At 37.6% G+C, this 26245-nt stretch overlaps 1 protein-coding gene across 9 annotated transcripts; it reads right to left on the bottom strand.

Annotated features, from left to right (window-relative positions):
- LOC145789013 (uncharacterized) lies at positions 1-25210 on the bottom strand. Of its 9 annotated transcripts, none has more exons than XR_014356800.1 (7): positions 25050-25210; positions 24911-24983; positions 24394-24483; positions 2715-2911; positions 2005-2282; positions 1127-1277; positions 1-130 (listed from the first exon to the last, which is right to left on the bottom strand). XR_014356800.1 is itself a non-coding variant. In XM_082909274.1 (6 exons), exons 2-6 carry the CDS (start codon positions 24914-24916, stop codon positions 1356-1358), a joined length of 657 nt encoding a protein of 218 aa, XP_082765400.1. In that variant the 5' UTR covers positions 24917-24983; positions 25050-25210; the 3' UTR covers positions 1287-1355. The 9 variants fall into 9 exon arrangements, 6 of the variants coding, with proteins under 6 accessions (XP_082765403.1, XP_082765402.1, XP_082765400.1 ...); XR_014356799.1 differs by having other exon boundaries at positions 24716-24983; XR_014356798.1 differs by lacking the exons at positions 24911-24983; positions 25050-25210 and adding an exon at positions 24716-24881 and having other exon boundaries at positions 2005-2285.
- Between the last annotated feature and the right edge of the window lie 1035 nt (positions 25211-26245).

Consider the following 26245-nt stretch of genomic DNA (forward strand, 5'->3'; position numbering starts at 1 on the left):
GAATCATTGGATTTGCTGACTTCAGCATATACTACTGAAAATTAAATAAAATGTTTAGAATGGCTCTAACAAGAACCACAACAGCTTGTACTGTGTCAACCAGCAGAACCATTTAGCGCTGACAATGGTCCTGCAGAGAACAAAATGGACTAAATTAAATCTAGGAAAAATAATCACTAACACCTAGAATTTGCAAAGATTAAGGTAGCAACTAAAGTAATCATATTTATTAGTAAGTGATTATGCATTGAACAATTACATTTCGTTCTCTTTAAAATTGCTCAAGTAAATAAAAAGAAGAATGCAAAAATCATTCTACATTCTTCATAAACATCTAAAAATTCAAAAAGAATTTTTGGATCGCATTAATTTTTACTGTTCAAACAGCTTGTTTACTTAATCCATTGAGGCTTTTCTGTTCAGCCAAAATGGTACTCTTATGTGCAACCAAGACTGATTGGCTACACCAGAATAGAGGGACAAGATGATGGTGGTGCAAGAGAAGCAGCAAGAAGAAGAAAAAGAAGAAAGCCATAAAGAACAGTGTCAACAAAATGAATGAAAATATAAATAAATAAATAAATAAAATCTTGAGACAGAAAATTGTGGTAAAATGTTCGTATAATTATAAATAAGAAGTAATTTGTACTAGGATATTTTCAGCTTTCAATAGATTCGAACTTTATTGATTTTTCATGAACATCATTTTCATTACCCAAGAATACAGAAGGCCTATCTCAATATCACATTATGAGTTTGTGCTGAATGAGTATTGAGGTAGCATACGCATCAAAGAGAAAAATCTAGTAATGAAACCAGGGAAGTTCATGGGTAGTAAATGATGTGCAGAGCATCAGAGGTGGGAGAGGTCAGAAATAAGGTGGTCTTAACCGGAGCAAATAAGCCAGCAAATCTATCATGATGCGTTTGGGACTAAAATTGTATGGATGAATTTTTTGGGGTTACGTTGTATAGATAATAAAAATTTCCCATTTCACTTATTGGGCAATTGTGCCTAGTCTAACCATGCTAACTGGCACAGCCAGGTCAAGCCATGCAAAGTTTTTCAACACATATCACAAACTAGGAATTACAAAACATTTGAAATTCCAATGATTGGACTTACCATATTCTCTCTCTACAATTTCAAGAGACCTTTTGTATGCAAGCAAGGAATCCTCAAGTTTTCCCGAAGCTGAATACATACTTCCCATACATGTTAGTACTAAATCGAGAAGGAGCCCGTCATCCTTTAAACCATCAATGACCTCATCTAACTGTCCTCACATGAACATGCATCCAAAGGAAAAAAGAAAAAGAAAAAAAGGGTATCAGAAAATAGGATAGGAAACCTCTTAACAATTCTTGGGGCAATCGGACTGGGAGAAAACCCTTGAATTAACCATGGTACACTTGCGGAAAACTTCTTGCCGAGAGCCTGGGCACCTTTAAGGATTAGTCAGGCTTTGATCCAAACACTCCAGTGCCAATCAAAAAATAGGATAGGAAAAAAAAAAAAAACTTTTATAGGTGTGCAAGGTTGTGTGTGCCACATATGCACATGCACATACATATCATATAAACAACTTTTATAGGCAATGAACCTATATAAAAGTTTACCCAATGAAAGACAATATAATCAAATTAATTCCTTTCTCCTTTTTGATCCTTGTATAGATTAGCTCCCACTGGACCTTGACAGTCAATTTGGTAACAGGGTTATAGATCCATTTCTTAGATTAATTGTCACTCCATCAATGACCAATAATGGCAGAGTTACAAAGTTAATGATTCTGTAACATTAAGACAGCCTAGACACAATACACACATACACAGATGCGGTATGTAGACAAGCATGTCAATCGAAGTATCAAATGCTTTCCAAAAAAAGAGAAATTACCATGTAGACTGACTCAAGTATCCTGAAGTTTCCTACAGTAGCATGATTAACACACATTCTCGTATGAATCAATGTGTAAAATATTTATTGCAAAATGAAATTACCATGTCCAACAGGGAGCCAACCATGCATCTTCAAATTCCCAATAGCAATGTACCCCAATGCTATGACGTGTAGTGGAGCAGCTTGTTTTATTCCTCTAGCACCAGCGTCCATCTGTTCTTTTACAGCTTCATAATTTGCTTGAAGGAGGTCTATAGCATCATTTTCATTCCCCATCTTAATCATTGTTTTCACTTCATCAAATAACTCCTGCAACTGTCCTTCAAAATCCGTGGTAACCCCCAAGGGATTCCTTGAGCTATCAAGCAACTTTTTCGACCTGCTATCAATATATAATCTTGTGGTTAGTTTTTTAGTGTGAAACATATACACATTTATGAGTTTGAACAATTTGAAAATATGACTCAATGCTGACACTATCCTCTAAGTGCATTATACATTAAAGGAGAAATTTAGGACATGACAGAGTATGAGAGTCGTTGTTCATATTGATAGTTCTAGTACTGAAACATTTAGGTAATCGTGTATTATCATCATTTGGCATCTAAATCCAAAAGTTCTAACCTGATGAACATATTCATACAACAATAGAATGCCAGATGATCAATTTCTTAGGCCAGATTTTTCCCAGAGAAGTGAAAATCTTCGAAGGGAAAAGGTAAATATTAATCCACATATGCATACTGTAGGATCAACAAACTCAAGTCAATGCTAAATGGTGGCAAGTCCAATCAGTTTAATATATTCTTACCCTTGAGGATCGTCGTGCCATCTAATTCTAATGAGCCAGCTGGTGCAGAAATTCTCAAGACACAGCGATAGATGGGAAATGGCTCCACCAGGTATCATGTATAACTTACTATTACATCCTTCATTTTGGATATAATACCAACACATGATGCTTTTTGTAACCGGTCTGGATGCATGGGTAGACACAGTTGACCCGTCCTGAAAAGAGCATCCAAATGAACCCAATAGCTGTGCAGTAATCTTCAGATACAATATGAATTCTTACAATACAAGCTATTCCTTGTGAATCATCTAAATGACAAATATAATATAGACATCCACATAGACATTACAATTAACAACAAACAAAAGAACAGATGTGGATGACGGTAAGAAAGTAAAGTAGTGAACAGTCTCTAGTCCAAAATTATTCGTAAGTGTATGTGAGATTAAAGTTTTAAACTATACCTTACCAACACTTGTGTACATCTGACTTTAACAGGCTAGGTTCAAACTAACAAAACTCCCAAATTATTCTTAACTATCAAAATTGACCAAAACCAAAATCCCAAATACTACCTCAGGTTCTAATATTTTCCACATGCACAGTATACAAGCATTTAAATCATTTCAGAATTTCTCTTGAAATCCCCAAGATCCTAATGTTGTGCTTGGATCTTGGATTTGTGGAAGGAAAGGAGAAAAAGTATATAAAAATTAAAAAAAAAAGAAAAGAAAAAGAAGCTTCTACTTCCTTCAATATTCCCTTCCCTTTTCCTTTCCCTGCACAAATCAAAAATCCAAACACAGCCTCCGACACTCTTGGACTTGAAACTTAGGGGTGGTTTAAAATGTTCTGAATAAGTGCACTTTTTGACTTTTTACAAAAAAAATGTGTAGAAAAGTAGATAAAGTGATTATAAAAGTATGGAGGAGATGTTGATAGATGTTGATTGATGTGACCTATATAAGTGGGGTAAACTAATAAAGTGCACGTTTTTACTTTACCCCAAACACCTACTTACTTAGATACAAAGCTTGTAAATTGTCCCCCACTCTATCATAGGTTGTTGAGTTGGAGATTGACAATCATAATATATTCTAAATAAAAATAAAAGAAAAGAAAAGAAAAAAAGACTAGCGACAAATTTATGAGCCCTTGTGATTGAAGAACAGCCAAACTAAAGAGAGGCAAAAGAAGAGAGGGACTTTAACTCTCTACAGAGGATGGAGGGCTCCATAAGCCTTTTGAGTGATTCTTGCTTTGTATTAGAAGTTCCGAGATCTAGCAACATTGTTGCCTATGATGCACGGACTCACAACACGAACACGACGACACATCAATTTTTAGAGGATACAGGATACGACACATGGAGGATAGGCATAAAATGTATAATTACATATATTTATTATATAATAATTGAAAATGCAATTTAACATTAATCACTAAAGTTTAGAGGAAGAGGGATTAATATGTAGAAATCTATATTTTATCTTTGTATCATCTAAGTTAATTTGTTCAAACTTATAATGTGTTTTATATGTGTCTGAGTAATGGACATGTGTGTCTCCCAAGTATCTGAAGTGTGTCTAGGTCTAAGAAAATTTTAAAAATAATATGACTCATTTAGACAAATGTCGATCATCCAATCCACATTTTTTCACTTACATTCTTAAAATTTCTACAGATCATGTGCAATATTTTTCTCCCAATTCACTCTCTTATTCCATCCTATTCAGTTTCTGAAAAAATGCCAAACTTCAATTTGTCACAATGGTTCAGTCCTAAAGAGTAACATAATCAAATCTTTGCAATTTAAATAAGTTCTCAATGCCTAGAACCTGACCAAGCCAAGAAAGAAATTCAAAGGGGAATAAATAATGTTCAAATTCAAAATGGCATATATATTATATCTCTAGATGGTATTCTAATGCTTTTAAAAAGCTCACAGTTAACAAATTGGATTATAGTAGACTATCGTTGTGAGCCATGGGGAACGAGTCCCCGGCTTTTACGCTCAAATCATAAGCCATAGCCAATGGTGATTCCCTCACCAACTTCCCGTTTTCCGATCAAAACCCACCAAGGCAATAAAGCTTGCCCGCGAGGACAAAAATTGTTGGAAAAATTAAATAGGATTTACTGTCAAAATAAAATATCAAACTAATAATAAAGCAAAAATAACAAATAAATATTATTCTTAGAGAGAGTTTAGAGAAGCCTGTATGGTGGTCAAGACACGCAGATTGTTCTCTCCTTAGGAATGATACACCCTCTTCTGCACCGAGTTCAATGTCTCTCCTAAGATACAATGACCTTCGAAATTACTTGGATGTAGCAAAGTGAATTTCACGAACCTTGAATTGCCCAACACTCACTTGTAACCTCAATACAGTAAACTCACAAAGAAAAGAATAGAGTAGAAGAAAGACTTCTTTTTGTGTGTTTTGAAACAACGTAACGTTGATGCACACAAGTGAGTGTTGGGCAATTCAAAGTTCATGAAATTCACTTTGCTGCACATAAGTGATTTCGAAGGTCGTTGTATCTTAGGGGAGAAACACCATTCAACTCGGTATAAAAGACGGTGTATCGTTCTTAAGAATAGCGCAATCTACATGCCTCGACCACCATACTGGCTTCTCTAAACTCTCTCTAATAATAATATTTATTTGTTATTTTTTATTTATTATTAGTTTGGTATTTTATTCTGATAGTAAATCATGTTTAATTTTTTCAACAATTTTTGCTAAAAGGACATATTTTGCTAAAAGCTTAATGACTAGGCTCCATCAGGGTAAAACTTCTAGCTAGCTGGCTAGCGAGCTAGCTCCATCACTTTCCAACAGGGTAAAACTTCTTCCACCATCATACTAACCACCTCTTATTGTAGAGATTTGTGCCGGTGGCTGAATAATTGCATTTTGGGTGGTTTTAAAGTTGGTCATTTGTTAGAAAACCTAAGTTATGTTTAGAATCAATTTCTCTCAGTTATGTTCATTTTCAGTTGCTTCATTCTGGGGACTGGCTTGTCTTTACCTTGCATCAATTTCGTTTCACCGAAGTTTTCTTTTTGCAATTTGAGTTTCTAGCTAGCTCCATCACTTTCCAATAGGGTAAAACTTCTTCCACCATCATACTAACAACCTCTTATTGTAGAGATTTGTGTCGGTGCCTAAATAATTGCATTTTGGGTGGTTTTAAGCTTGGTCATTTGTTAGAAAACCTAAGTTCTGTTTAGAATCAATTTCTCTCAGTCATGTTCATTTTCAGTTGCTTCATTCTGGGGCTTGGCTTGTCTTTACCTTGCATCAATTTCGTTTCACCAAAGTTTTCTTTTTGCAATTTCAATACCTGATACAACCATTTAAAAGGAATGCATATCCCATTCTATCAATACTAAAAATTGTCTTCAAGACAGCTAAGAAGCGCGCGCGCGTACACACCGACACAGACACGGACACAAACACAACTTTGACATGCAAACAAAGAAATTTTCCCCCAAAAAAATGGATGACACGACATGTGGAGGACGTGCAAAATCTATAAATTATATATTTATTATATGCTATACATAATGAATTTATGCCATGCATATATTTAATTCAAAGACAATAACAAAATATAACATAATACTAATTTTAAAATTTAGATACAATAGAAACATTTGTTTCCTAATTGTCTAAACTAAAGCATGTTTGAGTATAGAAAATTTTAGAAAATAGGTGGACATGTTTGGATGTGTTCCAACTGGTGTCGAGAAGGGTGAGATGAGTGTCATGTTAGTATCTGGCACAATATGCAACCTTTTTAGGAGTGTCGATGCTTCTTCGGAACAAATCTTACATTCCTTTAATGATTAAGTAAGAATAAGGAGCTAGGATTGAAATGAAATTGCTAAGAATAAATGATGAAGGCCAAGGAATTTCAAGGGTTTTTCTTTTCCATGGTCAACTATGATTTTTCTATAAAATCTATGCATCATTTAAAATGAAATTTTATATTACATTCCACAATGTTCACCTAAGAAGCACGCGTACAAACACTGACACATGCGCACACAAACAGAGACACAGTGATTTCAAAAAAATTCGAAAATGGATTATAGAGAGAGAATGAAAGCTTTGAGAGTCCTATTAGAGGCTGGGGTTTTACTTGAAATAAGAGAGGCTATCTGAACAGACGCCGATAACTGCCTTGCAGGGAATTCCTTACTTAAAAGTATGAGAGTGTGGCATAGCAAGAGTGAATGCTCCTACCTCTTTCTAACGCTCATCTCTTTTCTTGCTTTCTTGCTTTAATCTGATAAGCCGGTGTTAGGATTTGGGGTTTGGTGTTTGAGTTTAGGGGTATAGGGGTTTAGGGGTTAGTGTTTTAGGGGTTTGGGTTAGGGGTTTACGAGTTAAGGCTTAGGGTTAGGGGTTAGGCGTTGGGGGTTGGGGTTGGGGTTGGGAGTTAGGGTTTTACGGTTTAGGGTTTAGGAGTTAGGGTTTGGGATTTAGGGTTTCAAAACCCTTAAACCCGAAGCCCAAATCCAAAACCCAAACCCCAAAACCCCAAACCCCAAATTCCTAATCCCTTAAGAACCCTAAACCCCTTAAGAACCCAAAACCTAAAACCCTAAACCTTCAACCCCTAACCCCTAAACGCTAAACCCAAACCTAAAACCCCAAACCTCGACCCCAACCCCGACCCCGAAACCCGAACTCGAACCCGAAACCCCCAACCCGAACCCCAAACCCCAACCTAAACCCCTAAATCCTAACCCTAAACCCTAACTCCTAACCCCAAAACCCTTACCCCAAATCCCAAACCCGAAAAACCACAAACCCTAAACTCCTAAAACCCCAACCATAAATCATAAATCCTAAACCACAAAACACTTAACACTAAACCCTCAAACCCCAAACCCTAACACCAAACCGTAAACCCTACCCTAACCCTACCTTAAACCCAAAACCAAAAACCCTAACCCCCAACCCCCAAACCCTAAACACCAACCCCCGACCCTCAACCCTAGACCCTCAACCCTCAAACCTAAACTCCAAAACCCCAATCCTAAACCCAAACACCCAAACCCCTCAACCTCAAACCCCGAAACCCTAAACTCTAAATCCTTAGGGTTAAATCTTTATGGTTTAGGATTTGGGGTTTGATGATTATGATGCGCAGACACTCTTGAGCAAGATGCCAAGTACAGAAACCACGTCCAAAGCTGACACAATATTCATATCAATGGGTTACGGAAGCCAGAAGAAATTATTGGGATTAGCATTGCCTCGCGAGAATGTGGCAAAGAAGTCTCCCCAGCCACGCACTAGTGCCAGCATCCAATCAGGGGGTGGTGAAGAACTACTGCTGCTGAATATGGCAACGAGTAGATCGGAGATACGACTGAATCTAATTGATTCGTAGATCATTTGAATCATGATGATCAGTGACCTCGCGTGATCTGCGAAGGCGATCGTGGAGGTAGCCAGATCATTTACGACATTAGTGAGTGCAGTCAGGCCAAGGGCTATGTTATTCATACCTTGTCCGGAAACACACTCCAGGGCATTATAGCTACCATCATAACCCAAGAAAGTGAATCCGGGAATTAGATGTGGAGAAGTAGAAGAAGTACAACCGAACTCCAACCACTCCTCAAAAACTCTATTTGGTAGGCGTCCAAGTAAAGGTTGTCACGTCGAATCCTCAGCCTGATCCAATAATTGTTGGTTCACAGTATGATGTTGAACCATCGAGTGGACGGATTCTGCTGAGCGGGAAGTATGGGAATATTGTGTTAGAAGGTCTCTCCCAATTCAACGTGCAAGTCCTCAATGAAGTTCCTGTACGCTCCACTACCCCTTTCAACGTTGAACTCCTTTGTAAATTCCGTCATTAACTGAATTCATTTTTGACATTGACATTAATAATCAGTCAATAGAAAACATAAAAATAATAACTTAATGGAGTGATTGTATTTATCCTTTTACACGTTGAATTCTATCATTAACCCAATTAAATTCCGCCATTGACAATAATAATAAATCAATAGCTAAAATAATAATAAATCAATAGCTAAAAAATAATAAATCAAAACTAAAATAATAATAATTAAATACTACTAATAAATAATTTTTATTCTCCTCATCTCAGGCATTATTGTCAAATCTTCAATCAAATCGTGAATCGTTTTACTAAAATAATAAATAGTGAATCGTATGATTCACTTTATTTAACACTAGCGGTCCGGCACAAATAAAGTGAATCATACGATTCACGATTCATTATTTTAGTAAAAGATTCATGATTCGATTCAAGATTTGATAATAATGCCTGAGATGAGAAAAATGAAAATTATTTACAAATATTATTTCATTATTATTGTTTTAGCTTTTAATTATTATTATTTTAGCTATTGATTTATTATTATTGTCAATGGCATAATTCAATTAAGTTAATGGCGGAATTCAACATTAAAAAGGATAATTACAAGCACTTCATTGAGTTATTATTTGTATGTTTTTATATTGATCGATTATTATTGTCAATGGCAAAATTGAATTCAATTAATGGCGGAATTCACAAACGAGTTCAACGTTGAAAGGGATAGTGCAGCTTACAGGGACTTCATTGAAGACTTGCGCGTTGAATTGGGAGAGACCTTTTCACACAATATTCCCGTACTTCCCGCTCAGCAGAATCCACCCACTCGATGGTTCAACATCATACTGCAAACCAACAATCATTGGAACAGACTGAGGATTCGACAGGACAACCTCTACTTGGACACCTACCAATTGCACAATTATGAAGAGTGGTTGGAGTTTGGGCGTACTTCTCCTACTTCTCCACATCTAATTCCCGGATCCACTTTCTTAGGTTACGATGGCGGCTACAATGTACTGGAACGTCTTTTCGGACAAGGTATGAATAACATAGCCCTTGGCTCGCCCGCGCTCACTAATGTTTTAGATGAACTGGCTACCTCCACGATCTCCTACGCATATCACATGAGGTCACTAATCATCATGATTCAAATCTGCGAATCGATTACATTCACTCGTATCTCAGACCTTCTCGCTACCACATTCAGAAGCAGCAATTCTTTGCCAACCCTTGATTGAATGCTGGCAATAGTTCATGACCGGGGAGACCTCTTTGCCGCATTGAGCTGAGCTGATGCTGATCCCAATAAGTTCATCTGACTTACGTAAACCAATGATATGAATATCGTGTCCGCTCTGGACGCGGTTGTCGTACTTGGCATCTTGCTTAGAAGCGTTCGCGCATCATCATCAAACCCTAAACCTTAAACCCTTAGGGTTTAGTGTTTAGTGTTTGGGGGTTAGGAGTTAGGGGGTTAGGGGGTTAAGGGTTAAAGGTTGGGGTTAGGGTTTTAGGGGTTTAGGGGTTTAGGGGTTTAGTTTCGAGTTTTAGGGCTTTTGGGTTTAAGGGTTAGGGGTATAGGGGTTTGGGTATTGGGGTTTAGGTGTTCGGTTTAGGGCTGGGGGCAAAGTTCTGAAAAGCGGTTGCGGTCGCCGTAACGGTGGCAGTGGCGCGGTTGCAATTGCGGTTGCGGGGTGTAAAGGCCGTAGCGTAACGGTTGCGGTAACCGGAACCGTGAATTTTTTTATTTTTCGCACAATTTGAAAAAAAAACTTACCGAAATGCACATTTTTTTTTCCATGATCAAAATATGATCAATTTTTATAAATTTTTAAGTTTGATCTAATATATTTCATATTTTTAAAACACTATAAATTGAGTTTTTTACATTTTATTTTACTAATTAATGACTTTATATTATACAAAAAATCAATCACTAACTATTATATATAAGATAAACAATGACAAAGTAAGAGAATAACTAAATATATATATATATATATATTAATCAAGCCAAATAGATAATGACCACACTTATTATTATTATTATTTTCAAAAAATATATAGATAGGTACAAACAAACAAAATGGTTGAGTGATAACAGCTAAATAGAATAGAATAAGTCTTACAACTTCAACAAATCAATAACATGTTCTTCATCTTCCCTATTCTCTCTCTCTATCTCTTGTTCCTCCATCTTCCCTCTTCGCTCTCTATCTCTCTTCCCCCGTTTTCATCTTTTTTTTTTGTGTTTTTTTCGAAAGAAGCAATTCGGAACCGTTACGTAACTGTTACACACCGTTACGAGCGCTATAGCAGCCGCTACAGCCGATACACCTGTAAATCTCAATCACATTGCAAAAGCGGCCGTAACGAGTGGCGGTAACTACCACAACCGTTACGTAACGGCGTTACGTAACGGTTGCGATCGCTTTTTAAAACCTTGGCTGGGGGTTGGGAGGTTGGGTGGTGCAGATTGGGGTTTGGGGTTTAGGATTTAGGATTGAGGGTTTAGGGTCTAGGGTTAGGGTTAGGGATTGGGGTTTATGGTTTGGCGGTTGGGAATGGGGGTTTGAAGGTTTAGGTTAGAGGGTTAGAGGGTTAGGGGGTTAGGGTTTAAACTTTAGGGTTTAAGGTAGGGTTTAGGGGGTTAGGGTAGGGTTTATGGTTTATGGTCTAGGGTTTGGGGTTTGGGGTTAGGTTTTGGAGTTTAGGGTTTAGGATTTTGGGTTTAGGGGTTAGGATTTGGAGTTTTTAGGTTTCGGGGTTCGGGGTTTAGGGTTTTGCTTTAAGGGTTTGGGCATTTAGGGTTTAGGATTTGGGATTTGGGGTTTAGTTTTTTCGAATTTTTTGCGTTTTTGGGTTTTGGGTTTTGGGTTTTGGGCTTGGGATTTGGGGTTTTAGGTTTTTGGGTTTTGGATTTTTTAAGATTTAGAGTTTAGAATTTAGGGTTTAGGATTTGAGGTTAGGGATTAGAGGTTAGGCTTTAAGGTTTACGGTTAGGGGTTAGGGGCTAGGGGTTAGAAGTGTAGGGGTTAGGGGTTAGGGTAGGGTTTATGGTTTAGGGCTTGGGGTTTAGTGATTGGGGTTAGGTGTTGGAGTTAGGGGTTAGGGGTTACGGTTTTGGGGTTGGGGGTTTGGGGTTTTGGGGTTTCGGGGTTCGGGGTTTAGATTTTAGGGATTGGGGGTTTAGGGTTTAGGGCTTGGCATTTAGGGTTTGAGATTGGGGGTTTGGGGCTTTTGGGTTTTGCATTTTGGGTTGAGGGTTTAGGATATTTTAGGGTTTAGAGTTTGGGATTTAGGTTAGGAGTTAGGGTTTAGGGATTAGGGTTAGGGGTTAAGGGTTAGGGTTTTAGGGGTTTGGGTTTCAAGTTTCAAGTTTGGGTTTGGTGTTTGAGGTTTAGGTTTTGTGGTTTTAGGGTTTTGGGCTATGGGTTTTGGGCTTAGAGGGTTTTTAGGGGGTTAGAGGGTTTTTAGGGGGTTCACCATATAGGGTTTAAGGTTTAGGGTTGGGGGTTAGGGTCTGGGGTCTAGGGTCTGTTAGGGTCTGGGGTCTATTAGAGTTTCGGGTCTACGATCTATTAGGGTTTAGGGTCTAAAGTCTAGGGTCTATTAGGATTTATGGTTTAGGATTTAAGGTCTGTTAGGATTTAGGGTCTAAGGTCAAGGGTCGGGGGTCTAGGGTCAAGGGTCAAGGGTCCACGTTGGGGGGTCAGGGGTTTTGGGTCAAGGGTTTAGGATTTAGGTTTTAGGTTTAGGGGTGAGGAGTCAAGGGGTTGGGGTTGGGGTTGGAGTTAGGGTTAGGGGTTTACGAGTTAGAGGTTAGGGTTTGGGTTTGGGTTTGGGTTTGGGATTAGGATTTAAGGTATCAGAACCCTTAAAACCCAAAACCAAAACCCCAAATCATAAAACCTAAACCCCAATCCCAAACCCTAAATTCTAAACCCCAAACCCCCTAAAAGCACTAAATCCCCTAAAAATCCTAAACCCTAAATTCGTTAAGAATCCTAAACCCCATAAAAACATAAAACCCAAAACCCTAAACGTTCAACCCAAAACCCCAAACCCTGACCCCCTCAACCCTAAACCCCAACACTAAACCCAAACCCCAACACCCAAGCCCCTCAATCTCAAACCCTAAACTAAACCCCTAAACCTCTAACCTCGAAACCCTAAACTCTTAGGGTTTAGGGTTCGATAATTATGATGCGAAGGCGCTCCTGAACCAGATACCAAGTATAGCAACCACGTTCAGAGCAAGCCCAATAGTCATATTATTGGGTTGCGGAAGCCAGAAGAAATTATTGGGATCAGCATTAGCTCGCAGGAATGCGGCAAAGTGGTCTCTCCAGCCACGCACTAGTACCAGCATCCAATCAGGGGGTGGCAAAGAACTGCTACTGCTGAATGTAGCAGCGAGAAGATCTTTGATACGAGTGAATCTAATCAATTCGCAGATCATTTGAATTACGATGATCAGTGATCTCGCGAGATCTGCGAAGGAGATCGTGGAGGTAGCCAGATCATTTACGGCATTAGTGAGTGCGGTCAAGCCAAGAGATATGTTATTCATACCTTATCCGGAATCACGTTCAAAAGCATTGTAGCTGCCAACGTAACCCAAGAAAGTGGATCCAGGAATTAGATGCAAACAAGTAGGAAAAGTACACCAGAACTCCAACCACTCATCAAAAACTCCATTTGGTAGGCAACCAAGTATAGGTTGTCCTGTCGAATCCTCAGCCTGATCCAATGATTGTTGGTTCACAGTATGATGTTGAACCAATCGAGTGGGTGGATTCTACTAAGCGGGAAAAACAAAAATATTGTATGAAAAGGCCTCTCCCAATTCAACGCGCAAGTCCTCAATGAAATCCCTGTACACTCCACTACCCCTTTCAAAATTGAACTCCTTTGTGAATTACGCCATTAAATGAATTCAATTCTGCCATTGACATTAATAATCAATCAATAGAAAAACATAAAAATAATAACTCAGTAGAGTGCTTGTAATTATCCTTTTCAACGTCGAATTCCGCCATTAACTCAATTGAATTCTATCATTGACAATAATAATAAATCAATATCTAAAATAATAATAAATCAATAGCGAAAATTATAATAACTAAAAGCCAAAATAATAATAATTAAATACTATTAATAAATAATTTTCATTTTTCCCATCTCAGGCATTATTGTGCAAATAGTATGATTCACTTTATTTAACACTAGCGATCAAGCGCAAATAAAGTGAATCATACAATTCACGATTTATTATTTTAGCAAAACGATTCACGATTTGATTCAAAATTTGACAATAATGACTGAGATGAGAAAAATGAAAATTATTTGTTAATATTATTTAATTATTATTATTTTAGCTTGTAATTATTATTATTTTAGCTATTGATTTATTATTATTGTCAATGACAGAATTAATTGAGTTAATGGCTGAATTCAACGTTAAAAATGATAATTACAAGCACTTCATTGAGTTATTATTTTATGTTTTTCTATTGATTGATTATTATTGTCAATCGCAAAATTGAATCCAGTTAATAGCGAAATTCACAAAGGAGTTCAACGTTGAAAGGGGTAGTAGAGCTTACAGGGACTTCATTGATGACTTGCGCGTTGAATTGGGAGAGACATTTTCACACAATATTCTTTTACTTCCCGTTCAGCAGAATTCACCCACTCGATGATTCAACATCATACTGCTAACCAACAATCATTGCATCAAGCTCGGGATTCGACGGGATAACCTATAGTTAGACGCCTACCAATTGGATAATTCTGCGGAGTGGTTGGAATTCAGGCGTACTTTTCCTATTTCCCCCCATCTAATTCCCGGATCCACTTTCTTAGGTTACGATGGAGGCTACAATGCCCTAGAACGTGTTTCCGAACAAGGTATGAATAACATAGCCCTTGGCCCGACCACTCACTAATGCCGTAAATGATCTGGCTACCCCCACGATCTCCTACGCAGATCGCATGAGATCACTGATCATCGTGATTCAAATGATCTGTGAATCGTTTACATTCACTCGTATCTTCGACCTTCTCGCTGCCACATTTAGCAGCAGCAGTTCTTCGCCACCCCCTGATTGGATGCTGGCACTAGTGCGTAACTGGGGAGACCTCTTTGTCGCATTGCCGCGAGCCGACGCTAATCCCAATAATTTGTTCCGACTTCCGCAACCCAATGATATGAATATCATGTCCACTCTGGACGCAGTTGTCATACTTGGCATCTTACTCAGGAGCGTCCGCACATCATCATCATCAAACCCTAAACCCCAAACCCTAAACCTCAAGGGTTTAAGATTTAGGGTTTAGGGGATTAGGGGTTTAGGGTTTAGGGGTTTAGGGTTTAGGGCTTAGGTCATCATCAAACCCTAAACCCCAAACCCTAAACCTTAAGGTTTTAGGTTTTAGGATTTAGGGTTTAGGGGGTTGGGGATTAGGGGTTTAGGGGTTCGGTATTGGGTTAGGGGTTTGGAGGTTTAGTTTAGTGTTTTAGGTGTTTAGGGGTTTTAAGGGTTTAGCGTTTGGGGTTTGAGGGTTCGGGGTTTAGGGGTTTAGGTGTTGAGGATTGAGGTTTAAGTGTTCGGTTGAGGGTTGGGGGTTAGCGGTTGGGGGGTTGGGTATTTGGGGTTGGGGTTTGGGGTTTAGGATTTAGGGTTGAGGGTCAAGGGTCGTGGGTTGAGGGTCTAGGGTTGTGGGTTGAGGTTTAGGATTTGGGGTTTTGGGGTTTTAGGCTTTGGATTTGGGGATAGGGGTTAGGGTGTAGGGTTTAGGGGTTAGGGTAGGGTTTATGGTTTAGGGTTTGGGGTTAGATAGGGTTTAGGGGTTTCAAGATTTCGAGGTTCGAGGTTTAGCTTTTAGGGTTTGGGGGTTTAGGGTTTGGGATTTGGGGTTTTAGGATTTTTGGGTTGATGGTTTAGGGTTTAAGGTTTAGGATTTAGGGTTAGGGGTTTAGGGTTAGGGGTTTTAGGGGTTCGGGTTTCGGGTTTGGATTTGGGTTTAGGTTTTAAAGGTTTTGGGGTTTTGGGTTTGGAGCTTAAAGGGTTTTTAAGGGGTTCACTGTTTAGGGTAGTGGTTGGGGTTTAAGGTCAGGGGTCTGGGGTCTATTAGGGTCTAGGGTCCATTAGAGTTTAAGGTCTAGGAACTATTAGGGTTTAGAGTCTAGGGTCTATTAGGGTTTGGGGTTTGCGGTTGGGGTTTTGGGGTCTAGGGTCTGTGGTCTAGGGTCTATTAGGGTTTAGGGTCTAGGGTCTGTTAGGATTTAAGGTTTAAGATTTAAGGTCTATTAGGGTTTAATTTCTAGGGTCGAGGGTCAGGGGTTTTGGGTCCAGGGTTACGATTTATGGTTTAGAGATTAGGGTTTAGGCTTAGAGGTTACGAGTTAAGGTTTGGCGGTTGAGGTTCAAGTTAGGGGTTTAGGTGTTAGGGGTTAGGATTTTAGGGTTTAGGGTTTTTAGGAGTTAGCATTTTAGGGGTTAGGGTTTGGGATTTAAGAGTTAGCATTTTAGGGGTTAGGGTTTGGGATTTAGGGTTTCAAAACCCTTAAACCCAAAGCCCAAACGCCAAATCCCAAAACCCTAAACACCAAACCATAAATCCTAAACCCTAAATTCTAAACGCCAAACCCACTAAAAACCCAAAACCCCCTAAAAATCCAAAACCCAAAATGCAAAACCCTAAACGCTAACCCTCAACCTCTAAACCCTAACCGCTAAACCCAAAACCCAAACCTTGACTCCGACCCCCACCACGAAACCCAAACCCGAAACCGAAACCTAACCCCAATCTCAACCCCTAAACCCAAAACCGTAAACCCAAACCCCTTCCCCAAACCCTACCCTAAACCCCTAACCCCATACCCCAACCCCAAAACCCCCAAAACCCCCAACCCCCAACCCCAAACCCCCTAACCCTAAACCCAAACCCAAACCCAAACCCAAACCCCAACACCTAAACCTCAAACTCTAAACCTAAACCCCTAAACCCAAAACCCTAAAAGTTTCGAGTATGACGATTATGATGCACAGACGCTCCTGAGCAAGATACCAAGTACGGCAACCACGTCTAGAGCAAACACAATATTCATATCATTGGATTGCGAAATTCAAAATAAATTATTGAGATCAACATTGGCTCGTAGGAATGCGGCGATACTAGTGCCAGCACTAGTGCCATGCACTAGTGCCAGCATCCAATCAAGAGGTGGCGAAGAACTACTGCTGCTAAACGTGGCAGCGAGATGATCGACGATACGAGTGAATCTATTCGATTCGCAGATCATTTGAATCGCGATAATCAGTGATCTCGCGCGATCTGCGAAGTAGATCGTAGAGGTAGCCAGATCATTTACGACATTAGTGAGTGCGGTCGGGCCAACGACTATGTTACTGATACCTTGTTCGGAAACACGTTCCAAGGCATTGTAGCCGCTATCGTAACCCAAGAAAGTGGATCTGGGAATTAGAAGTGGAGAAGTAAAAGTACGCCCGAACTGCAACCACTCCTCAAAAACTCCATTTGGTAGACGTCCAAGTAGAGGTTGTCCCGTCGAATCCTCAGCCTGATCTAATGATTATTGGTTCGCAGTATGATGTTGAACCACCGAGTGGATGGATTCTGCCGAGCCGAAAGTACAAGAATATTGTGTGAAAAGGTCTCTTCTAATTCAACGCGCAAGTCCACAATGAAGTCCCTGCACGCTCCACTACTCCTTTCAACGTTGAACTCCTTTGCGAATTCCGCCAGTAACTGAATTCAATTCTGTCACTGACATTAATAATCAATCAATAGAAAAACATAAAAATAATAACTCAACAGAGTGCTTATAATTATCTTTTTCAACGTTGAATTCCGCCATTAACTCAACTAAATTCTGCCATTAACAATAATAATAAATCAGTAGCTAAAATAATAATAATTAAAAGCTAAAATAGTAATAATTAAATACTATTAATAAATAATTTTTTTTTTTTCATCTCAGACATTATTGTCAAATCTTGAATCAAATCATGAATCGTTTTGCTAAAATAATTAATCGTGAATCGTATGATTCATTTTATTTAACACTAGCAGTCGAGCGCAAATAAAGTGAATCACACGATTCACGATTCATTATTTTAGCAAAACGATTCACGATTCGATTAAAGATTTGACGATAATGCCTGAGATGAGAAAAATAAAAATTATTTATTAATATTATCAAATTATTATTATTTTAACTTTTAATTATTATTATTTTAGTTATTGATTTATTATTATTGTCAATTGCGGAATTCAACATTGAAAAGGATAATTACAAGCACTTTCATTGAGTTATTATTTTTATATTTTTCTATTGATTGATTACTATTGTCAATGGTAAATTTGAATTCAGTTAATAGCGGAATTCACAAAGGAGTTCAACATTGAAAGCGATAGTGGAGCTTACAGGGACTTCATTGAGGACTTACGCATTGAATTGGAAGAGACCTTTTCACACAATATTTCCGCACTTCCTGCTTAGCAGAATCCACCCACTCGATGGTTTAACATCATACTGCGAACCAACAACCATTGGATCAAGTTGAGTATTCAACGGGACAGCCCCTACTTGGACGCCTACCGATTGGAGAATTCTGAGGAGCGGTTGGAGTTCGGGCGTACTTCTCATACTGATCCACATCTAATTCCCGGATCCACTTTCTTGGGTTACAATGGCGGCTACAATGCCCTGGAACATGTTTCCGAACAATGTATGAATAACATAGCCCTTGGCCCGACCGCACTCACTAATGCCGTAAATGATCTGACTACCTCCACGATCTCCTACGTAGACCGCATAGGGTCACTGATCATCGTGATTCAAATGATCTGCGAATCAATTACGTTCACTCGCATCTCTAACCTTTTCACTGCCACATTTAGCATTAGCAGCAACAGCAGTAGCAGTTTTTCACCACCCCCTGACTGGATGCTAACACTAGTGCGTGGCTGGAGAGACCGTTATACCGCATTGCTGGGAGCCGATGCTGATCCTGATAATTTCTTCCGACTTCCGCAAACCAATGATATGAATATCGTCTCCGCTCTGGATGCGATTGCCGTACTTGGCATCTTGCTCAGGACCATTCGCACATCTAATTCCCAAACCTTAGGGTTTAGGGTTAAAGGTTTAGGGTTTGGGAGGTTGGTGGTTGGAGGTTAGGGGCCTAGGGGTTAGGGGCTTGCGGTTTAGATTAGTTTAGGGTTTTAGGGGTTTAGGAGTTTAGTTTAGGGTTTTAGGATTTAAGGTTTAGGGTTTGGGGTTTGAGGGTTAGGAGTTTAGGGGTTTGGGTGTTGGGGTTTGGGGTTTAGGTGTTCGATTTAGGGTTGGGGGTTGAGGGGTTGGGGGTTGGGGTTTAGGGGTTGGGGTTTAGGGGTTGGTTGTTGGGGCCCTAGGATTTAGGGTTGAGGGTCTAGTGTGTAGGGTTGAGGGTCTAGGGTCGGGGGTTGAGGTTTAGGGTTTGGGGGTTGGGCTTGGGGGTTTGAAGTTTTGGGGTTAGAGGGTTAGGGTAGGGTTTAGGGGGTTATGATAGGGTTTAGGGTTTGGAGTATGGGGTTAGGTTTTGGAGTCCGGGGTTTAAGGTTTAGGGCTTAGGATTTGGGGGTTTTGGGTTTTGGGGTTCGGGATTCGAGGTTTGGCTTTTAGGGTTTGTGATTTGGGGTTTTTGGGTTTTGCTCTAAACTTCATTGACCCGATACATGGCATAATAGCTTATGATACTGAGAGTATCAGATTTTAACCCACAATGTGGAATACTCGTTTAATCCAAAGAACAAGAGGATTATAGGGCTAGGTAGAGAATTTCTTTAACTAATTCATGAAGTAATTATCTACTTGATTAAACTTCACGAACAGAACAATTTCAACGGTAATCTATTGAAGAATATGAGGATTAGTGGAAAAAAATGTTGTGTCAAGTTCATATTGGGATTTAGAATTCAAGATTGACCATCCTTCGAACCTCAGCTTAATAAAGGGTATTGTGGCTGATGTTCAACACTTGAGATCCATGGTATATTTAGCTGCCAAAAGATTTTCCTTAAAGGACTATTCGGCTTTGTGCCTCTTTTTTAACCAATTTTATGGTTTTCATTAGCACTGTTGCTCTAATGATCCTGCTTCTCTTTCTTATGTTAAGAAAATCGCATATTTTAACTATTCTTATCCACTTTTTTTTTCAACAATGTGAACATGTCGCACTTTATTTATAAAGTCTATGAAGTGTGAAAGAGGAATGTAAGTGAGTTCAACCGTCTTGTTTGTTTAAATAACAGCATCCCTATTGCGACAACTGGTTAGCTAGCTGCAATTCCAGTTAAACCTAATAGGTCGCCTTGTCATGACAAACAGTTACCACTACAGCAAGTTTTGTATTATCGCCAAGGTCAACATCCATATGCTTTTCGGAATGATTTTAATTGCTCCAATAATGTTGTAACATACTTGAGGACAGTAAGTTTGCGAACATGGAAGGGATGTCAATACAAAAGAATTGTATAGAAGAATTCTCAAAGAATTGCACCAAGTTGTCCCCGATGCATTGTCCAAGATTCATTTTCTCTTACACGTTAAGTTCAGTGATTAAATTTGCAGAAAGCATTTCAATGCTAACAACATCATGGAACTAATGACGAACGATCATTTTGGCTACAAGGGAAGTTTTGAGTCAATTGTGCAAATCACAACGTAAGTTTATTTATTGCGCTTTTCTAATGATATCATAACTGAAATTTTTTATAATACTTGACAATAACAAGTAAAATGCGATCCCAAAACTTAAAACCATCAATATCGATAAAAGATTACATTGTTTGGGTTTTGATAAATAATGTAGTTTGTCTTACTTCATTATGATTTCATATAGTTTGTCTATAATAAACCCGTGGTTTTTTTATTATTTATTATTTATTTTTTGTTGTATGACCTCTATTACTTATTTTAGACCATTCATGTTTTGCTTAAGAGGTCTGTTAGGAGCTTTTTCAATGAGACAAATATTCCATAACATGTTTTTTATCGCGTTTCTAATATTTTATTAATACTGACAATTTTAAGTTTTCGGACCACATTTTACTTGTTATTGTCAAGTACCATAAAAAATTTCAATTACAGTATCATTAGAAAAGCGATAAATAAACTTACCGTGTGATTTGCACAATTGACTCAAAACTTCCCTTGTAGCCAAAATGATTGTTTGTCATTAGTTTCATGATGTTGTTAGCTTTGAAATGTTTTCTACAAATGTAATCTCTGAACTTAACGTATAAGAGAAAATGAATGTTGGACAAAGCATCGGGAAGAACTTGGTGCAGTTCTTTGAGAATTCTTCCATACGAATCTTTTGTATTGACATCCCTTCTATGTTCGCAAACTAACTGTCCTCAAGTATGTTACAACCTCATTGGAACAATTAAAATAATTTCGAAACTCATATGGATGTTGACCCTGGCGATAATACAAAACTTGCTACAGTGGTGACTGTTTGTCATGACAAGGCGACATATTAGGTTTAATTGGAATTGCAACCAGCCAACCAGTCACTACAATAGGGATGTTGTTATCTAAACGAACAAGATGGTTGAACTCACTTACATTCCTCTTTCGCACTTCATAGACTTTATAAATAAAATGCGACATGTTCACATTGTTGAAAAAAAAAAGTGGATGAGAATAGTTAAAATATGTGATTTTCTTAACATAAGAAAGAGAAGAAAGATTATCAGAGCAACAGTGCTAGTATAAATCATAAAATTGGTTAAGAAAGAGGCACAAAGTAAAAGTACTTTAAGAAAATCTTCCAGCAGCTAAATATACCATGAATCTCAAGTGTTGAACATCAGCCACAATACCCTTTATTACGCTGAGGTTCAAAGGACGATCAATCTTGAATTCTAAATCCCAATATAAACTTGACACAACATTTTTTTCCACTAATCCTCATATTCTTCAATAGATTACCATCTAAATTGTTTTGTTCGTGAAGTTTAATCAAGTAGACAATTACTCTATGAATTAGTTGATGAAATTCTCTACCTAGCCCTATAATCTCCTTGTTCTTTGGATTAAACAAGAGTATTGTAGTACCTACATTGTGGGTTAAAATCAGATACTCTCAGTATTGATTTGAATAAACTGTTGATCATCAGCTATTACGCGATGTATCAAGTCAATGAAGTTTAGAAGAGGCTTGATAACAAACTCTACCTTCTAAGTTAACCTTAACCCAACTACTATACACCTAATCTCAACGACCTCTAATCCTTAAATTCTACCATAGATTACCTTTAAAACTATTTCATTCATGAATATCATTCAAATAGGCTCTCTTATTTCAAGTAAAACACTAGCCTCTAATAGGACTCTCAATGCTTTCATTCTCTCTCTATAATCCATTTTCGATGTCATACCATTCACCTATTTGGATTTTTTTACAACGTGAAGTCAGTGACGTTAGCCTATTTGGAAGAGAGGAAGAATTCACTCGCATTTGATGAGCTCTAGGGAATGATTTGCTTTCTATTTCTCTCGGATGGATTGGCCAAATGAGGCATCCCCTTTATATAGGCAACCTAGCCTCCTAAAAATAATCTAGAATGTACAATTAATGTTGTGTATGGAATCCTTTTAGGGCAATCCACAACCTTCCTAGAACTATCTAGAACCTATTATAGAATATTCTATACAATTTTCTCATAAGTTCTCAAGTCTTCCAGAAGGTTCCAAAATCCTCCATTCGGTGCGGTATAGCTCTATTGAGAAAGTATGAGAACTTAAGTGTTTGATAAGTTTATATAGATAATAAATTTTGTAATTTACACCCCCCCCCTTCTTCAACTGTCGTCTCGTATTATAACTTTTTCTTCTAACCTAAAAATTTTAACAATTAAGCCCTTTTATCTACTTTTTTTTTTTATTTGAACCTTTATAACTAAAATACCCGTTCATCAATTAGATAAATTACACTTTACCTCTTTGAATTATTATCTCATACCACTTTTCCCTTTTGAACTATCACCTAATATCATTTGCAATTTGGACTCTTTTGTTTTATTATTTTATCCCTAAATTAAGTTTTTGTTTGATAGAAAAAAAATTTAAAATTGAAAATTAAATCACGAAAATATTTATAAAAAACAAAATTCTAAAAAATGTTCAATTACGACAAGAAATATAAAATACATCAATTTTTTGTTTTATTTTATTATATTTTTTCTTTTTTTTTTAGTGATTTAAAAAGAGATCTTCAAAAATATTTAAATTTTAGGCACATATAAAATTTAAAAATTTTAAATAACACAAAAATGAAAAAAATTAGGGATTTTTTTTTTTAAGATCCTGATGTTCAGATTTTAAAAGATATAATATACAATATTTTCATAATGGTTGAAGTCTCAATATTTTTTCAGAGAAATTTCGAAACACAGAGAAATTTGTTTGATTCTCTGTGTTTTCAAATCAGAGAAAATTCAAACCAGAGAAATTTATGTTTTGAAATTTCTCTGATTTGAATTTTCTCTAGTTTGCTCACATATTTCTCTGTGATTTGCTCATAATTTTATCTAGTTTGCATCTTTATAAGCATGTTAACATTCAAACTTTCAATCCTTCCAACAAAATAGAGTTAAGCATAGCATCAGAATTTGTAAATGTACAACTACAAAATTTCACTGATTCAGTCCAAATGTCATGTTTTCTCTCTATATTCTTAAAAACCAAAATTAACATTCAATAAATCTAACAATTAAACACAATTTAGATTTTTACACATGATATATTTATATATATAGAGAGAGAGAGAGAGAGTCAGTTCTTTACTGCCCTGAGTAAATCCAAAGGGAAAAAAAATGTTGTTATGATCAACATTTAGATCAAAACTTGAAATATATCGTGCATATATATACGTGTATGTATAGTGAAGGTCATGTAAAACTTTGAATATCATTGAAGTTTGAGCCATCGCCATCAAAACCTTCACAAACTCCAACTCTCTGTTTGCGTCATGCAAATCACAATAATGTAATTTTGTCCTGACAGTTTGCAATCTACAAGTTACCCTGAGTGTGTTCTTCATCACCATCACTCGTCTCTCTCTCTCTCCACCCACAGCCTCTGTCTCCCCATGTCTGACTCCTACCGTCGCCAATAGAAGCACCACGACAGCGAGATCGTCGACGGTGGTATGATGTGGTTCAGATCTATTAAAGGACGAAAAGATCTGAATGATGGAAGGCTTAGGAAGAGCGCGAAGCTAGGATCTAGCTGGCGATGATGAAGCTGTCCAAGAGGCGATTCTCTCTCTCTCTCTCTCTCTCTCTCTCTAGATGTATTGCTATGGATGTATGATGTGTGGGTGTGTATGTGGTCAATGTGTGGGTGTGTATGTGATCAATGTGAGGAACCTAAACTAATTGCAAAAATATATATATATATATGTGTTAAGACCTCTTCCACCATAAGTTGGGAAGTAGGGGTGAGCATGGTCCGAATTGGGGTAAAACTAGGACCAATCCGCTATCTACGATTCCTAAAAAATTGGGACCAATCCAATCCGTTTAAATCGTGAAACCAATCCGAACCAATCCATTTAAACACAGATTGGATTGGTTTAGAACCATGGATTCACATAATTAAATAACAAAAAAAATATAAAACATTTAAAAACAATAAACAAAAGCAACAAACAAAAGCAATAAATTGAATATTGGAATTCAAGATCTAACATGAACAAATCCAAGATCGAAACAGGGAGCAACAAAATGCACAAAATCTAACCTGCATTATAGTTTCCTCTGGGATTTGCATGTGGATATATATATATTCAAGCTGCCTAACTGAAGCCCATGGTCTTCTATATAATGGACTCTGAATAAACAAACAAAAAACAAAAACAATGAAACAGATTACTAATAAGAAGCCTTAAAACACACACCCACAAAAGCAAAAAACGAAAATGACATGGTCCACACACATACTATAAGCGAAATTAATTGAAGAAAAGGTACAAATTTTCGGTGAAAACAACCAAAAGTGTTCCAAAATGCAGATTCTAAAAACACATTCACCAAGTACAAAGGAAAAAATCATCAAAGCTTACTTTGGGGAAAGAAACAAAGAAATCCATCTGGGTCTTTTCCAACAATCCCAAACCCACAACAAAGATAAAATAAAATTTAAGCAGAAACCCCAAAATCTAAAGTACACAAAGGTTAAGATGAATGAGTAGAGAGAAACTAAATTGAAGTTTCGAATCACATAATTTCACTGCCTATATATGAAACAAAATCTTAACTTCCATTCATTTTCTGATCAGCCAAAGGAGGGAAGGGGAAAATCAGAGACCAAGCCAGTACCACCGATTTGATCTGAGATGAAATCACAAGAATAAATAGAGAGAACTAAGTCTGAGAAAGAGAAGAGAGGGAGCTTACCGAGTCTAAGAGAGAAACCAACACAGTGTCACCGAGAGAGAGAGAGAGAGAGAGAGAGAGAGACACCAAGCCACTACAGCCGATCTGATCTGAGATGAAATCAGAGAGAGAGACGCTGAGAAAGAGGAGATAGAGTACCGAGACAGAGATAAGAGGCGTGTAACGAATTAGGGTTAGGGTTTACCTTTTATATGGAAAACGAAATGATATTATGTACGAGGATATATAAAATATAGATTATTTGTATATGGTCTGAATCGGTTCTAATTTAGAATTGTGGGGTTTAATTCGGAATCAATTCATAAATTATGGATTTTTAAATTTTTAATTTGGAATCGAATCATGAATTTAAAAAAAAATTCAAATCTATCGGATTAAACTGGATCCAATTGGATTACAAATTATATGAATTCCTTACTCAGCCCCATTGGAAAGAGCATCATCTCCCTTATAATAGCTTTTTGTTATTATAAGAAGTGAATTCTTCATAAATTTTTTCTCATTAGGGCTTTATCCAACTCCCTAAGTATAAGTATTGTTACAGTAACTTTCTATTTAAAGGGAGTCACTTTACTTTCCTCATATCTGATAAATTTTTATTTTATTTCGTTGAAGACATGAAAGGGACGTCCCCCAGATATCCTTCTGAATGTTCCGTAAATACTTATAACTGAAAAAGAAAAATGTCCAAAATTGATCTGACCGGTTGACTAGTCAGTCGGCCAACATCTTTCAACTCTTCTCCTGCTTTGCTCATACTTGTTGCTACGTTGTTGGCATCATCTTTCATTATTAAAAAAATATTCAAATTTAAAAGTAATTAAAAAGATTGTTTTAATAAAATAAAGAAAAAAAAAACAAGAAATTTGTTAGGAGAAGTTGATTAAGGCCGAAATGTGCATCATTGAGGCCGTTAATTAGAATCTCTTAACTTCACTTGCTGGTCAAACCGTATATTTTATGTGTGTTGAGTGTCAATCAGGTTATACATCGTCGGAGCATAAAATGAGCAAAAAGACAGAATTTGGCAGAGTTGACTTTTCCCGCACGTGCGTTGACTTTTTCCGCACGTGCGTTGACTTTTCCGTACGTGCGTTGACTTTCCCGCACGTGCGTTGACTTTTTCTGGGAAAGTCAAACCGACGTTTTAAACCTGTTTGGACGAGATTGACAGCATAAAAAGAAGAAAAAGAGGC

The sequence above is a fragment of the Camellia sinensis genome, chromosome 15 (assembly GCF_055761805.1).
Source record: "Camellia sinensis isolate YWXY chromosome 15, ASM5576180v1, whole genome shotgun sequence".
In the NCBI taxonomy this organism is placed as follows: Eukaryota; Viridiplantae; Streptophyta; class Magnoliopsida; order Ericales; family Theaceae; genus Camellia; species Camellia sinensis.

Coding starts and splice junctions, on each gene's coding strand:
- LOC145789013 (XM_082909272.1), bottom strand. CDS start 24,742: ATGGATTTCTTTGTTTCTTTCCCCAAA. Junction 24,484..24,715: donor TCTTTGTTTCTTTCCCCAAA/GTAAGCTTTGAT, acceptor TTGTTTATTCAG/AGTCCATTATATAGAAGACC. Junction 2,286..2,714: donor TGGCACGACGATCCTCAAGG/GTAAGAATATAT, acceptor ATATATTGATAG/CAGGTCGAAAAAGTTGCTTG.